Consider the following 14,211-nt stretch of genomic DNA (forward strand, 5'->3'; position numbering starts at 1 on the left):
ATTCTGCTCCCCATCCCTGCCTTCCAGCGCAGGGGGCTGGGTACCCCGGGAACAGCTGCTGTTACTGTTAAAGACTGAGGTGAAGAAGGCATCAGGTACCTCGGCCTTTTCCTCATCCTTTGTCACTGTGTTTCCCCTCACATGCAACAAAGGATGGAGATTCTCCTTAACCCTCCTTTTGTTGCCAACGTTTCATAGAACCATTTTTAACTGTCTTTTACGGCAGCAGCCAGATTAAGTTCTAGCTGGGTTTTGGCTCTTCTAATTTTCTCCCTGCATAACCTCATGACATCCTTGTAGTCCTCCTGAGGTGCCTGCCCCTTCTTCCGAAGGTCAGAAACTCTCCTTTTTTCCCTGAGCTCCAGCCAAAGATCTCCGTTCAGCCAAGCCAGTCTTCTTCCCCGCCAGCTTGCCTTCCCACACATGGGGACAGCCTGCTCCTGTGCCTTTAACATCTTCTTGAAGGATGTCCAGCCTTCCTGGAGCCCTCGGCCCTTCACGCTTGCATCCCAAGGGCTCCTAAGCAGGCCAAAGTCTGTACTTCCAGAAGTCCAAGATAGCGGTTCTGCTGACCTTCCTCCTCACTCCTCCAAGAACTGAAAACTATCATTTCATGGTCAGTAATGCCCCAGACGGCCTCCAACCATCACATCACCCACCAGTCCTTCTCTGTTCACAACAATGGGTCCAGCGGGTGCCTCCTCTCGCTGGCTCCCCCACCAGCTGTGTCAGGAAGGTCTCTTCCACCCACTCCAGGAACCTCCGAGCCTGTTTCCTCTCTGCTGTATTGTATTTCCAACAGACATCTGGGAAGTTGAAGTCCCCCAAGAGAACAAGGGCTAGCGATCGTGAGACTTCTCCCAGCCACTTGCAGAGTATTTCATCTGCCTCTTCACCCTGGCTGGGTGGTCTGTAACAGACTCCCACCAGGATATCTGCCTTGTTGGCCATCCCCCTGACTCTTACCCATAAACACTCATCCCTACCGTCACCATCATTCAGCTCTAGGCAGTCAAGACGCTCCCTAACACACAGGGCTACCCCACCGCCTCTCCTTCCTTGCCTACCCCTTCTGTAGGGTTTGTAGCCATCCATTGCAGCACTCCACTTGTGCATGCGAACCCACCATGTTTCCGTGATGGCAACTACGTCCTAGTTTTCCTGCTGCACATTGGGTTCCAGCTCCTCCTGTGTGCTGCCCACATTGAGGGCGCTGGCGTAGATGCAATTCATTTGGGGTATTGACCCCACCACCTTTTTGGGGGGAGAAGCCCTAGTTCCTATGTGACCATTCTCAGGTGCTTCCATGGTTTCCAATACATCGATAACCCTTGTGCCTTTGCTGCCACATGGATCTCCATCCCCTGCCTCCACTGAGACAGCAGACTGAAGCACCTCACTAGCATGCCATCAGACACAGCCAGCACTCCCAGGGGAGGATGATACTCACAGTCCAGGAAGCACCACTTGGGTGACAGCTTCTGGGATGACAGTGTCTTTGGTTTGGCTCCATCTCCCTCCTGTATTTTAAAAAAAAAAAAAAAAGAGGATTCAGTTGTGTCTCTTGGCCTCCCCATCTCTCCCCAGAGCATCCCCCCTGCTTTGGGAGGTCCTTGCAGACACGGAGGACCCCGGGCGCTTGGATGGAAAGGAGAACTTGAACACAGGCACAGCACACAGCGATGGGGAGCAGTCTGGGACAGGCTGGAGCCGACACACACCAGCTCACTGGAGAGGGGTGCCATGAGATGAGCCCACGAGACCACCACGGTGGACATACAGATGGGCCTGGGGGATGGAGCGAGGCCATACACACCTGGAAGAGCAGGCGTTCTAAAGCAGAGGGCTGCATAGGGAAATCCTGCAGAAAGGCAAGGTGTGCCATTACAGCCCTTATCTGGGCAGCCCCCCAGCCCCTCTCTCTTGCCACCAGAGTTGCTTAATGTGCTGCCACATCTGGCTTTACGCACTGCCTGGCCAAGGTCCCTGCTTTGAGGCCAGAGCACAGCGGTTGCCCAAGGGGAGAGAAGCGGTAAACTGCAGGGTGACCGGGGAACACCAGCTCAATGCACAGCTTTAGAGGCGCAGGAGGATGCAGAGGCATCAGTCTACCAGGCTGACACTGCAGGGAAGTGTTACCCTCCGAGCCTGGGAGCTGCTAGCCACGTGCCTGCCTGCGTGTCTTCCCCAGTGCCTGGGCACAATGCAGGCAAGGGACAGGCATGCAGAGCAGGCAGAGTAAGGAGCAGATGTCAGCCTGGGCATGCAGCTCTGCAACTCAGCCCTGCAGGACCCCGTGCACACGCTGGATGGGATTCCCTCGGGCACAAGAGCCAGCTACCTGGGGACGGAGCATGGTCCCTTCAGTCTCCTGGGAGAAAACCAGACTGAGCAGCACGGCACCAGGAGGAGCGCTGCAGGCTCAGAAGGCACAGCTCACCAGGAACAAGGGTTACAACAGCCCGTGTCCGGGTCATGGACACGCACTAGCACATTGGCAGCAGCACAATAGTTAGTACTTGCAAATTAAAGGAGTTGGAGGGGGGACAACTCTAGCCCAGGCACCTGGGGAGGGCAGAGCTGTGCTAGGAAACACGGAGCCCGCACAGGGTTGAAGGAACACAGCACAGCAAGCAAAGGGACAGACAAAAGGCCCTTTTGTGGGGGTGACAGGTCCCCACAGGCTTTTTCAACTGTCCCATATTTTTTCTGGGTCGTTGACACCTGGAGAACAAGGTCTGAAGTGCAATGCTGAGAAAGAAGCTGCCAGAGAGCAGGGAGCAACAAGCCACCCAGCATGGGATCCTGCCTCCACCACATGGTGAAGGCAAACCATGACCCGCTACCAGAAGCGGGGTGTGTGGTGATGTGTGCAGTTCAAGGAGGCTCAGAAATGCCTCCCCTGAGCCCCCTCCATCCTCAGCATCCAGGCGTGACCGCTTCCCACGCAGAGGCTCACCTCCTGCAGCCTCTCGATTTGGGTCCGGCACAACTCCAGATCGCTGTCTCCTGGAACCACGATGATCCCCAGCGGCACAGCTGCACGACAGGGCACAGACACAGCTGAGGGAGCAGCCCGTGCCCCATCCCCAACACCTCACACAGCTTAGCCCAGGACACTGCCAGACGCGGGGACGGTGGCTCCCACCCCTTGGTCACGCAGCTGGTCACTCACAGGCTTCCTTGAGCTTTTCCTTGTCGTAGTGCAGCGCCTCGTAGTCACGCATGCTGATTCGGCTCACCCGGATCCGCAGCCGCTCGGGCACCGGCTGCTGGCTGCGGCGGGGGGAAGAAAAGGGACGGGATCAGAAAATGACAGCCCCCTTTCTCCTTATCCCACTCACCCCTCCAAAACAGGCAAGAAGACACAGTCTTCTGCACAGACTGGGCTGGGGAGCTGGGCACCAGCAGCTTCTCCAGCATCAGGGTCTGGTCGTACTTCTGTGACCTGATCCCTTCCCAGGCCCTCCTTGAGAGAGGATCAAAATGCCTGTGGGAATGATGCATCAGTCCTGTCCCTTCCCCCTCCACCCCTCCTGCCTTGAAGAGGAGGTGGCAGATTGATCTGAGGAACCTACTCATTGAGCAGAGGCATGGAGTTGCGCCGTTTGGTCTTCTGCACCATGTTGGCTTGGTTGCGCAGGGAGATGTGGATGCAGGAAGGCGCCAGCTTGCAGGGCTCTCCATCTACCTGCATGGGGATGGCCTTGGACGTGGTGAGAACCACCTGCCGGCACTGACACAGCCGCTCCCCATGGCCACCGACCTGCAAGGCAGCCTGTGGAAGGGTCCAGGGTGAGAGCAGAGCATGGACTGAGAGAGAGGTGGATGTGGGGAGCACCCATGCTCAGACAGATCCTGTAACCGAACGAAATTCTGAAGGTCTTGGGCCTCATCTCAGTGGGAATTGATCCACAGAGACTAGGGCATGACAGCACCTCAGCTAAATCTTGGAGAGCCGACACTGTCACACAGGCCAGCACTGCAGCTCCTCAGGAAAGGATCTGTGGAACTGCTGGGCTGGCTGGTGCCTGGTCACTGGGACCGGTCACTCCCTCAGCTGCTAGCTACAACCAGCAACAGCACCCACTTCATTTAGGGCAGCAGAGCTGGGGATGGGTCTATGTGTCTAATGGCTGAGGGAACGGGGGATGTTTAGCCTGGAGAAAAGAAGGCTCAGGGGGGACCTCCTCACCCTCTGTGACTACCTGAAAGGAGGCTGCAGCAAGGTGGGGGTCGGTCTCTTCTCCCAGGTAACAAGCAACAGGACAAGAGGAAACGGCCTCAAGTTGCAAGAGGGCAGCTTTAGATTTCATATGAGGAACAATTTCTTCCCTGAGAGGGTGGTCAAGCATTGCAACAGGCTGCCCAGGGAGGTGGTGGAACCACCATCCCTTGGAAGCGTTCAAAAAACACGCAGACGTGGTGCTTAGGGACATGGGTTAGGGGTGGGCTTGGCAGTCCTGGGTTAGCTGTTGGACTCAATGGTCTTAAAGATCTTTTCCATCCTAAATGATTCTACGGTTCTATGACTCACCAGGGATGTCATGGTGAAGCCAATAACTTCAATGCAGCCATCATCATGGCGCTGCGGCTCGAAGTCGTGGTGCTCCCCGGGGTTGCCCCAGGGCATGGTGCCCGCACAGTACCTGTGAGGGGATGGTGCATGATGCATGGACAGGCACCCCAAACCCCGGCAGGAATCTGTGGCATGGGGGTGAGGTGCCCAGCACACAAGGGCAGGTCCTGGAGCTGCTCACCTGGGGATATTCAGAAAGACCAGGCACTGGGGCTTCAGGTCCTGGATCTTGGAGGTCAGGTCTGTCCCATCACACTGGAGACAACACAGGGGCATTCAGGCTGCTGTAAGGGGGGGGCCTGGCCCACCCTACCTGCTTGGCCTCCCCGCTCTGCTCCCTACAGCAACTGTCCTCCAAGGCAGGGGAAGCTGATGCTCCCAGGAACAGATCCTCTCCCCACCCTGAGAGACTCAGTGTGCCAAGGGACTGCTCCTCCTGCCTCCCCAGCTCATCCCCCTCCCCGGCCCACAGCACCCCTGCACACTCACAACCAGCTTGACGTGCTTTGCCAAGTCTTTGGAGCTCCCAGTGAGGAAGTCAGAGAAGGCCGTCTGCCAAGGTAAGAGACAGTGTTAGTGCCCAGATGCTCACCAACGTGAGCAGCCAGGAAGCCTGCCACCAACCTTTGGACCTCAGCTGCTGCAAGCAGCAAATCCTCGCCCACTGCCAGAAGCCCTCTCCATTCCTGCCCCATTCCGCTTGCTATGGTGCCTACCAAAATCTTGGGGCACCTTCAGTAACACGTCCCAGTATTCCCTTGCCAGCCCGGTCCTGGCTTTAGGGAAGAGCTGGCAAGGTGGGTCTCCTCCTGCGAGAGGCTCAAGTCATGAGGGACAAATTCAGCCTCAAGCTACAATGAAGCACCATAAACCAGAGCTGGTGTGACACCACCTAGAGATGTGACCCTGCCTAGAGATACCACGAGACAGCATGGCTCACAGCCTTTAGGGTCCCCGCTGGGTCTAACCGTACAGAGAGGAGGGGAGACAAGCAGGAGAGATGTGAGATGGTGCAGAGCGGCACTGGCCCTTTAGTACTGCTCAGATACCAGCCACCCAGCCACCTGGTCAGGGAGGTGTACGGAGGATGGGGAGAAGGATGAACAAAGCCAACACTGAGAAAGCTCCAGAGGTGAGACACGGGAGGCTGGCATAGTCTGCCAGGGAGCTCTAACTGGCCCAGGGTATAAAATAAAAGACTAAAGTGGTGTGAGGGCTCTACGGAAAGGCTTCCCGTTCCGCTGCAGGGGGGACAGCCGGCCTCCCCACAGCTCCGGGGAGGTCCTGCCTGGGTGACCGTCTCTGAGCCAGAGAACAAGAACAATAGTGGCAGGAGATCAAGACAGCAACTGTGGCGCAGGCCAGGGAGCAAGCTGTACTGCCAGCAGCGCCTGCAGCCAAAGGGGAGCTGCGACTCCAGGGCTGCAGCCTTTCTCCAGCAACTCTCCAGCTTTGAGGGGCTCAGCCTGAGCGCACGTGAAGGGCTGTGTAACTCGGATGGGTGAGTTCAGGGTGCGGACGAGCAGGCAGGGCCGTGCCCATGCTCCAGCTGACGCCAAGGCTGCTATGAAGGCATGCCCAGATATCCTCCACACACTCACCCCAGCATAGAACATTTTATTCCGAAACCGGCTGTTGAACTTCTCCGGGTTGGCCTCTAGGGAAAGGAGGAAAAAAAGCCCGGGTCATTGGCCTGCACATGGAAATATTCAATTTGCCAGCCCTCCCCAGACACCACTCTCCAGGCAGCCTCGCCAGGAGGCAGCCCCCGGCTCTCTTCCCACGCAGGCACCCTGCTTCCCCCTCCGCAGCCACCACCTGCTCCTCAGCTTCCACCTCCAGCCCTGCCCCTGGGGCAATCCTCGTGTGTTCTTTCCTGAGGAATGGGATGTTTTACAGCTCACCGCAGACCCTGCCCAAGCCCTGCCACCCCCCTGCCACACCTCGGGATTCGTGGAACTCCAGTGTCACCCGTGCATCAAAGCCGAGGCTGAAGTAGTTATTGAAGACATCTAAAGGGAGCTGAAACGGAAAGGAGGAATAAGGATGAGGTTGCCAGCATGTGGCCCCAGCGAAGACGAGGTCAGGCTACCCTGACCCCATGTATGGGGCTCAAGGCCGAGGGAACCCACTTGCCTTCCCCCCGCCCCGTGAAAAGACAGAGGTCACCAGCCTGAGATGACGGGCTGGCCCATGGCTCCTGGGGGTAAAGGCTGTGGCCCAAGGGGACAGACTCTGCTCTCCAAGATACCTGCCGTCATCCTTATCTCGGCTAAAGAAACAGCCTCAGAGGGGACTGGGCTTATACCTGTTGCCAGCTGTGGTTAAAACCTCTGGTGGGCATTTAGTTCTGATCTCTGCACCCTCACCATGAGTGCTGTGGGTCAGAGCCATGTGGGGAGGAGTGGTGTTGGAGCAATGGGGGGGGAAACACAGCCCAACGCTGTAACCCTCGGTGCTCGGGCTGCCTGAGCCAGGGGGAGCAAGGAGAGCGCAGCCCCCCAGCACACAGCAAACACAGAGGAGGTGTCCCACCTTGTCAGCGGCCGCCTCATCCTTTTCCTCAGGGTTTGCCTCAGGGTTTGGCTCCACGTGGAGGTTCCAGCGATCAAGCTGCACAATGTTCCCATCTTCCACGTGTGACAGGATCTTGGAGAGAGGCTCATCCGTGTAACCCTGGTGAAGAGCAGGACTCGGTGAGCCTCCTACCTGCCTCCCCGAGAAATGCCTCCGAGACTGGGCTCTGGGATGACATCCCAGAGCAAAAGATACGGAAAAGATCGATCATACTTGAATGCACAACAATGTGGGATTTCAAATTTAAAACAAATCTTCTAAAAATCTCCCCAAATTTGAAATAATGATTGATTTTGCTAATGTCCTAAAATCTAATGCAGAATAATTCAAATGCCAGAAGAACAGTAATGTCCAAGTAGCACTTATTTGTTGGTGTGTATTTAGGGAAAGTCAAAGCACCCAACCCATGCAAATCCCCACCCACGTGTCTGGAAGCAGAGTCGAAGTGCTCAGCCCTGCTCTGTCAGCAGCGGGCTCTTGTGCCCGTCACTTACCCCACCCCAGTTCAGTGTCCTGGCCAAGTCATTCCCTGTCCCCAAAGGTAGGATGGCCACAGGAGGAGGTGGGTTGAGGCGTAACTGGTCCAGAATGGAGAGTATCCAGCCCACCTGCTCAAGCAAGAGAGCGCAAAGGAACAGTTGGTTACTCAGGGACTGGGAGGGGACTCAGAGCACTGGTGATGGCAGAGGGGCAGAGATGGGGTCCCCTTAGCCACCACTGAAGCTATTCACAGTCTTTACTGCTCCAAACAGGTGCTGTGGGAGATACCAGCAATCCCAGTGAGGACACCTGGTCTCCAAAAGGGCTACAAATCCAGCTGTGCCACAGCCTAGCACTCCCTGGAGCAGTGCATGAGGGGACCCACAGCATCCAGTGCCACCAGCTGTACCACAGACACAGCGCATGCATTGTGCCCCGATCTGGATGGCAGCGAGGAGGGTTGCTGCCGGCGCTGGAAAAGCCTGGGGGACTCACCGTGCCATCTCCCCCGCACGCCAGGATCCGGAGGTTGTGGACCTTGCGGTACAGCTCCAGCCTGCAAGGAACAGGGAGGGTGAGGAGGGGAGAGGCACCGACGGCGTCCAGCAGCGGCCACAGGGGTCCCTGTCCTCACAGAGTCACAAAGCCGTGTGTGTGGCCCTCCCCATTGCCACAGCAGCTCGCAGCCGTGGGCCAGCCACGCAACGCTGGCTTCACCAGCTCTTGCTGAGGAAGAGTGGCATGTCCACAGTCTGTGCACACACAGATAAACAGAAACGCAGCAAGCAGAGGAGACTCGCGTGACAGTATTTGAGCACAACGAACTAGGTCTGGGAACCTCACCCCACAGCTGGTCCCTTCTCCACTAGCTTTACATTAGAGCAGCCCTCCAGCAGGGAGCACTGACTGACCACGAGGCATCCCCGAGAGGCCTCCCAAGGCTGAACTCGCTGGAGGTCTCTGCACAAAGCAGCTACGGAGCATCAAGCCTCTGCCAGCTGTGGGAAGAGCTCCAGGGAGGAATCTCTGGGGCAGGGATGGGGGAGAGGAGGGTGCTGCCCCATCGGTACTCACGCCTCCTTGGGTCCACCCTGGCTGAGGTCAAAAACTTGCCGTGGGTTGAGATACCACATGAAGGATTGGATGATCTTGGCTCCCTATGGGGAGAGGAAAGACTTCAGGTAACAGGGAGTTCCCAGACAGCAGAAGGCGGCATCTAGTCCTGGGGACAGGCCAAGACGACGGCGTTCTGGGGGACCCAGGCAAAGCCTGACCAAGGTGGCAACGGCCAGGCAGCAAACTGGTGTTGCAGGGGTCTCCTTGCCTCTTCTGCAGCTGAGGCATCACCCCAAGCTATGATGAGACCTCAGCAGCCAAACAGCAATGCCCTCACAGAGCCGCCTTCTCGCGGAGATGCAGGACAAGGCCATACCTGATTCCCACCGCTCTTGGGGTTCACAAACACCAGCAAGGGCTTCATGAGAGGAGCTGGCAGGGGCTTGATGACAAAGGGTTTCCACCTCCCTTCCTGCAAGAGGTGTCACAGGTCCTTCCACAAACCCGGGCAAACGCAAACTCCCACCTCCAGCCCAGCCCTAACATCACACAGGTCTTACATCCCGTAAGTCTTACAGCTGGGATTTGCCCTGCCAGCAGGCACTCTCCCTCCATGTCCACCTTCGCACAGACCCAGCAAAGCCCCCTTGTTCCTAGTCATGCTCCTCACTGCCCAGTCCCTCTGCTCTCCTGAGACAAGGTTATTCCCTGTACCCTCATCTCTTACCTCGGCCCCCTTCTTGCTGGATTTCCGCTTGAATGATGTTCTCTTCTTCTTCTTACTAGATTTCAGTGGGTTCTAGAGATAAAAGAAACAAACCCCAAAACGGCATGAGGAGCTGCTGGGCAAGCAGGAGTCGTGAAGGAGCCGGGAGAGCTGAGGTGACTCACCTGGGGCCGCCGGACCCGCAGAATCCAGGTGGGAGGAATGACAACAGCAGCGTGAGCACCCAGTGAGCAGGGCTCTTCGATGTGTTGCAGCATAAAACACGACACTTTGCTGTGATACTGGAGAAGAAGGAGAACAGAAAACTCAGGGGCTCAGTTTGCTGGGGACAGCCACCTTCTCCTCCTCCCAGCCTCCCCAGGCCAGCGCAGGGAGTGCTGGAGGAAACCATACAGGAACTTTGCAATGGGAAGGCAAGGAGGAGAAAGCTTCTCGGAGGAGCTTGCAGCCACCATGGTACGGTGCTCCCAGTAAGAGCAGCTGCGGAGGGCAGGCTGCAGGGGAGCAGCCTGGGTTGTCCCAGCAGAAAGCAGAGGTCAGTAGCTGCGGAACAGGCTGCTAAGACATTCAATGGGGGCTTTGCTCACCGCTTGCTTGCACCACGAACAGCTGATGGCTACAATCTCTTTACTGTGGAAGGCAAACTTCTGCTGGAAACCCTGTGGAGGGAAGGACAAGAGGCTCAGGGAATTCCCTTCCAGCTTTCTACCATCCAACAGGACTTCCTCACCCCTAGGAGAGACGTTAACAAAGAGCGTGGCGGCAGCCAGCGGCCTCCGGATCCCTGTCGGATAGCTCCAGCCCCCACCGCGGCACCAGGGAGGCCACTGAGCTCTCAGGGGTGTCCCTATTGCTCAAGGAAAGCACGTCTTGAAGACAGTTCCCTGTCTTCAGGTCTGGGACATTCAGATTAGGCCCAGGGGGAAAATAACTCCACGTGGGAAGCACTTATTTAGTGCTTCACTGTGCAAAACAGGGCACGCGCCTTGGTTTTGCTGTAGGCTGCTGCTGCCAGACAGGAATGGTGGGATGTCCCTGGTCCCCAGCCCTGTTCTTGTCTCTGGCTTGACCTTAGCTTTCCTTCAGGCTGAGAAAAAACCCCAAGATGCCCTCTCACCTTGCCACACTGCCGGCACTTCCCTTCTTGCCGCCTCCGGTGTACCCAGTGATGCCGGACAACGATGGGCTAAAGGGAAAAGAAAAAAAGAAAAAAAAAATAAAGCAAATGAAATGCCCAGTGTGTGAGGAAACGCAGGAAGAGGCAGGAGTAATGGACCCAGGCCAGCCAGGATCTCTGCTCTTACAGCAAGCCCACCTCAGCAGCACCAGCCACAACCCTTGGGGAGAAGGCAGAACCAGAGAATCGGGAGGCAAGAGGCCAAATTAAGGTGCTCAGAGAACAGGGCATTAAAACCAGAGAAGCAAGGAAGGAGGGGAGCGGAACTGAAGACCGAGAATCACACAAAGCAAACCCAAGGCAGAGCGGGCAAGCGGCAGTGCAGGGAGTGACTCTGGCCATAAACCGCAGCTCCATCCCTTCACGTCTCTGCCCAGATGCCCCCAGCACCAGGTGAAAAAGGTACTGGTGGAAGGTGTGAAAATCCCCAGGGAGACACAGTTTGTGCCTGTGGCAAGAAGACGGAAGGGCTCAGCAGCTCCAAAGCCCCCCACGTCCCCACCACCCTGCTCCTCGCCCCAGGTGCTGCCAGCCTGCCTCAGCCCCTGCCTGCAGGCTCACGGTGGGCACGGCGGGCTGGGACCTGCAGCGGGGACTGCAAAGGGGTCCAGAGTTTTTCCATTAAGTACCTCCCAGGCCTGGGCTGGGAACAGCACTGCAGGGAGGGCAGCACAGAGAGAAGAGGGCGAGTGAGTCCTCAGCCCAGCACGGCAGAGCTCAACGCCCAGCTCGTGACAGCTCGTGGGACCGTGACAATGACAGAGGCAGAATCTGGCAGGTCTGGCTCGGCTCCAGCACCGCCTGCTCTGCACGCAGCACACGGCAGAGGACAGAGAGCCCCGCCGGCTTCAGCAGATGTTAATCCAGTGGGAGCAGAAGCGGGGCTGTACCCTGAGCTCAGCTCTGGGTCCCAGCAGGCACATCTAGGGAAAGGGCTGACCCCAAAGGCGATCCCTGGTGACACAAAGGCCAGGACAGCACCTTTCTAGGGACACAGGAGGGAAAAGCCCTTGGAGGAACCGAGTAGTATTAGAAAGACAGGATGGAGGAGCAGGGTTTGTGAGAAAAAGGAGGAAAATCATCTGGTTTTCTGGAAAACCAGGGAAGGGGAGGGAGAGGAAATCTGTAGAGGCTGGAGAGGAGAAAAAAAGATTGAGTGGAGGCAGAGAGTTGTCAGCAGAGCCCAAAAAGTAAGTGAAAGACAAATAAAGGAGCTGTGCTAGGAGTGATGTGGGAAGGAGGCATGGCAGGAGAAGCCAAGGATGAAAGGAAGGTTTAAAACGATGCTGAAAGCTTCACCTTGCCAGGTTGCCCTGGCACTTCTGAGCAGGCAGCCCTGTGTTCGACTACCTTTCCCCTACTGCGGCCGCTGTGCCAGTACCAACGCGGTGGGGGGACAGCAGCTGTGTTACCAAAGGGGCCTGCGACTGAGCCCCCCGTGCTCCCGGCACAGCGCTGCGTGGGCTGCGCTGGCTGCACCGGCTGCGGGGTGAAGCATGAGGGGCTGGATGCTTGCACCAGCACAGCTCAGCAGACAGGTCCCAGGCCACCGCTTACACCCAGTACATTAAAACATGGGCTAAAGGGGCCCTGTAGCACCTCTGTGGGCACCTTCCACTGCTACCTGGAGTACCTGTGGCAGCCGAGTCAGGGCTGAGTGATAAAGCCAGAAGTGAGCCCCTACCGCTTCCTTCCAAATTGTGGGGGACTTGAGGACCTGCTGCTTGCCACAGCCTCCTCTGTGCGCCTGGGGATCAGCACAAGGGGGAAACTCCCAGAAAACAGTTTGCAGGTTCCCCCCGTGCAGATGCAGGTGCTTCAGAACAGGCAAACCAGAAGATGCTCTGCATTTGCCACCTGCGAGCTCCTCACTCCCCGTCTGCGCTGCTGCCTTGCGAAGAAACATCCCTCCCACCGTGCCGCTCCCTTGGAGCCAGGACACGACACGATGGGCAACGTGCTGGCAGCATCTGATGTCTCTGCCACCAAAATGGAAAGAGCGAGGCAGGATGCGGGCAGCGTCTGAGGCACAACTCTCACCTCCCGTACGTTCCGGGATCCTGACTCCCTGAAGGAAGGTTTGCAGCGGAAATTTATCTGTAGATTGAACACAGGTGAAAGCAATCAGTAAAACCATCACACCTGAAGGAAACCTACCAGAGTTTATTTTACTTCAGCAGGCCCTGGAGATGTTTGCTGCTTGCCACTAAACCTCTCACATATTTCTGTTACTGAACAAAACGGGGCCTGGGGTCCCAATCACGGCACTAGATGCTCCTTTTGGTACTGTCTCCTCAGAAGACCCCTCTTGGCAATGACATATTGCAGTTCCCCAGTCTTCCTGTGTTTCTCTACTCAAGAGGAAGGGCTGCCCAGGAAAAGGCTGTTACAGCTTTCCCAGCCACAGAGAGGGCATAACACGTTTCTCTACTCACTTTCTCCAGCTGTTCGATGCAGGGTGTATGCACTACGATCTTGCAGGCTGCACACTTACGCCGGGAGAGAGGTTTTTGCTGGAGGATGAGAAAAGGGGAGGAAAAACATGCATGTGACTAGCAGCATTCAGAGCCCAGCAATCTGCCTTCCATCACAACTCTTCCATATATTTCAGGACGCAGAAGAAGTCCTACAGGAAAGGTAGACACAACCTACACTCCTTGCAAGGGAAGGGATCTAAGCATGTGCCTAGAGCGGATGCTCTCAAGTCTGGGATGGAGCGGGGAGGTGCTCTCCCGCTGTCCTGTCCTGCAGTCCCTGGCCTCTTCTGACAGTGCCTGAGAGCAGGATGGATCAAAGCTGGTCTGGGAGGCACCTGGAGGGCTCCCATGGCAAGCCCCACGGGCAGGCACAGGATGGCACCAGTGCTCTGTGTCCTGCACCACCAGCAGGATGGAGCCTGCCAGCTGGGAGGGAGGACTACAACAACCCCGTGCAACAGTGCTGCCTGCAGGGCCAGGAGGCAGCAGGCCTGGGTCTCCAGTGCTCACTTTTCTCCTCTATTGAAAGGTCTTGGATTCAGACTGTCCCTCTAAGGGCGTATGATCTCAACAGCCTCCCCCTGGAAAATCATCGCATCACCTCCGGGTGAGCGGCAGCTCCACGTCAGGTTCCCATTGTGAACTGAGCACTGGCACTGGCAGAAACTGGGGACACAGCCATCCAGCCCGCAGAGGCAGGATGGACAAGCTCCCCACCCTGGTAGCCCCCCCAGCCCCGCACACATCACGGCTGTCACGGTCTCCCCAAGTGGCAGCACAGCCCGCATCCACAGGTGACCCCAGGTGACTCACCAGCAGCTTTGCCATACAGTTCTGCTCCCCAACGTAGCAGAAGTCCCCAGAGACATTGGTCTCAAACCAGATGTGCTCCCCATAGACCGCAGTCTCCTGAAAGGCACAGGACAACACGTTTCTCTGAGAGCACCCCCCAAGATGGGCATCTGAGCCCCTAAAATGCTTTGTGCAAGGGAAAAGATACTGGACAGTGCTGCAGGGTGGGAAGTTGGAGCTAAGTACCAGCCAGGAGACAAGATGCACAGAACAACCAGGGCCAACATCTGGACAGAGGGAACCTCACGAAGCTGCTGCCGTGGTGCCCACCCGTTGGAAATGGGAG

At 57.0% G+C, this 14,211-nt stretch overlaps 1 protein-coding gene across 3 annotated transcripts in view; it reads right to left on the bottom strand.

Annotated features, from left to right (window-relative positions):
- DGKZ (diacylglycerol kinase zeta) overlaps positions 1-14,211 on the bottom strand; it is a 46,788-nt gene that overhangs the window by 10,927 nt on the left and 21,650 nt on the right. For 2 of the 3 annotated variants that reach the window (XM_055716045.1, XM_027804762.2), the window contains exons 3-23: positions 13,887-13,982; positions 13,032-13,109; positions 12,637-12,693; positions 10,537-10,605; positions 10,007-10,078; positions 9,584-9,700; positions 9,420-9,491; positions 9,069-9,164; positions 8,711-8,793; positions 8,132-8,192; positions 7,651-7,764; positions 7,115-7,255; positions 6,523-6,601; positions 6,181-6,236; positions 5,069-5,131; positions 4,761-4,834; positions 4,538-4,649; positions 3,579-3,778; positions 3,176-3,276; positions 2,960-3,039; positions 1,451-1,520 (exon numbers count right to left, since the gene is read on the bottom strand). In XM_055716045.1, the coding sequence (XP_055572020.1) occupies positions 1,451-1,520; positions 2,960-3,039; positions 3,176-3,276; positions 3,579-3,778; positions 4,538-4,649; positions 4,761-4,834; positions 5,069-5,131; positions 6,181-6,236; positions 6,523-6,601; positions 7,115-7,255; positions 7,651-7,764; positions 8,132-8,192; positions 8,711-8,793; positions 9,069-9,164; positions 9,420-9,491; positions 9,584-9,700; positions 10,007-10,078; positions 10,537-10,605; positions 12,637-12,693; positions 13,032-13,109; positions 13,887-13,982 (1,891 nt within the window). Of the gene's footprint in view, positions 1-1,450; positions 1,521-1,816; positions 1,862-2,959; positions 3,040-3,175; positions 3,277-3,578; positions 3,779-4,537; positions 4,650-4,760; positions 4,835-5,068; positions 5,132-6,180; positions 6,237-6,522; positions 6,602-7,114; positions 7,256-7,650; positions 7,765-8,131; positions 8,193-8,710; positions 8,794-9,068; positions 9,165-9,419; positions 9,492-9,583; positions 9,701-10,006; positions 10,079-10,536; positions 10,606-12,636; positions 12,694-13,031; positions 13,110-13,886; positions 13,983-14,211 lie in introns of all 3 variants that reach the window. The other variant, XM_027804761.2, reaches the window with a different exon arrangement.

The sequence above is a fragment of the Falco cherrug genome, chromosome 7 (assembly GCF_023634085.1).
Source record: "Falco cherrug isolate bFalChe1 chromosome 7, bFalChe1.pri, whole genome shotgun sequence".
In the NCBI taxonomy this organism is placed as follows: Eukaryota; Metazoa; Chordata; class Aves; order Falconiformes; family Falconidae; genus Falco; species Falco cherrug.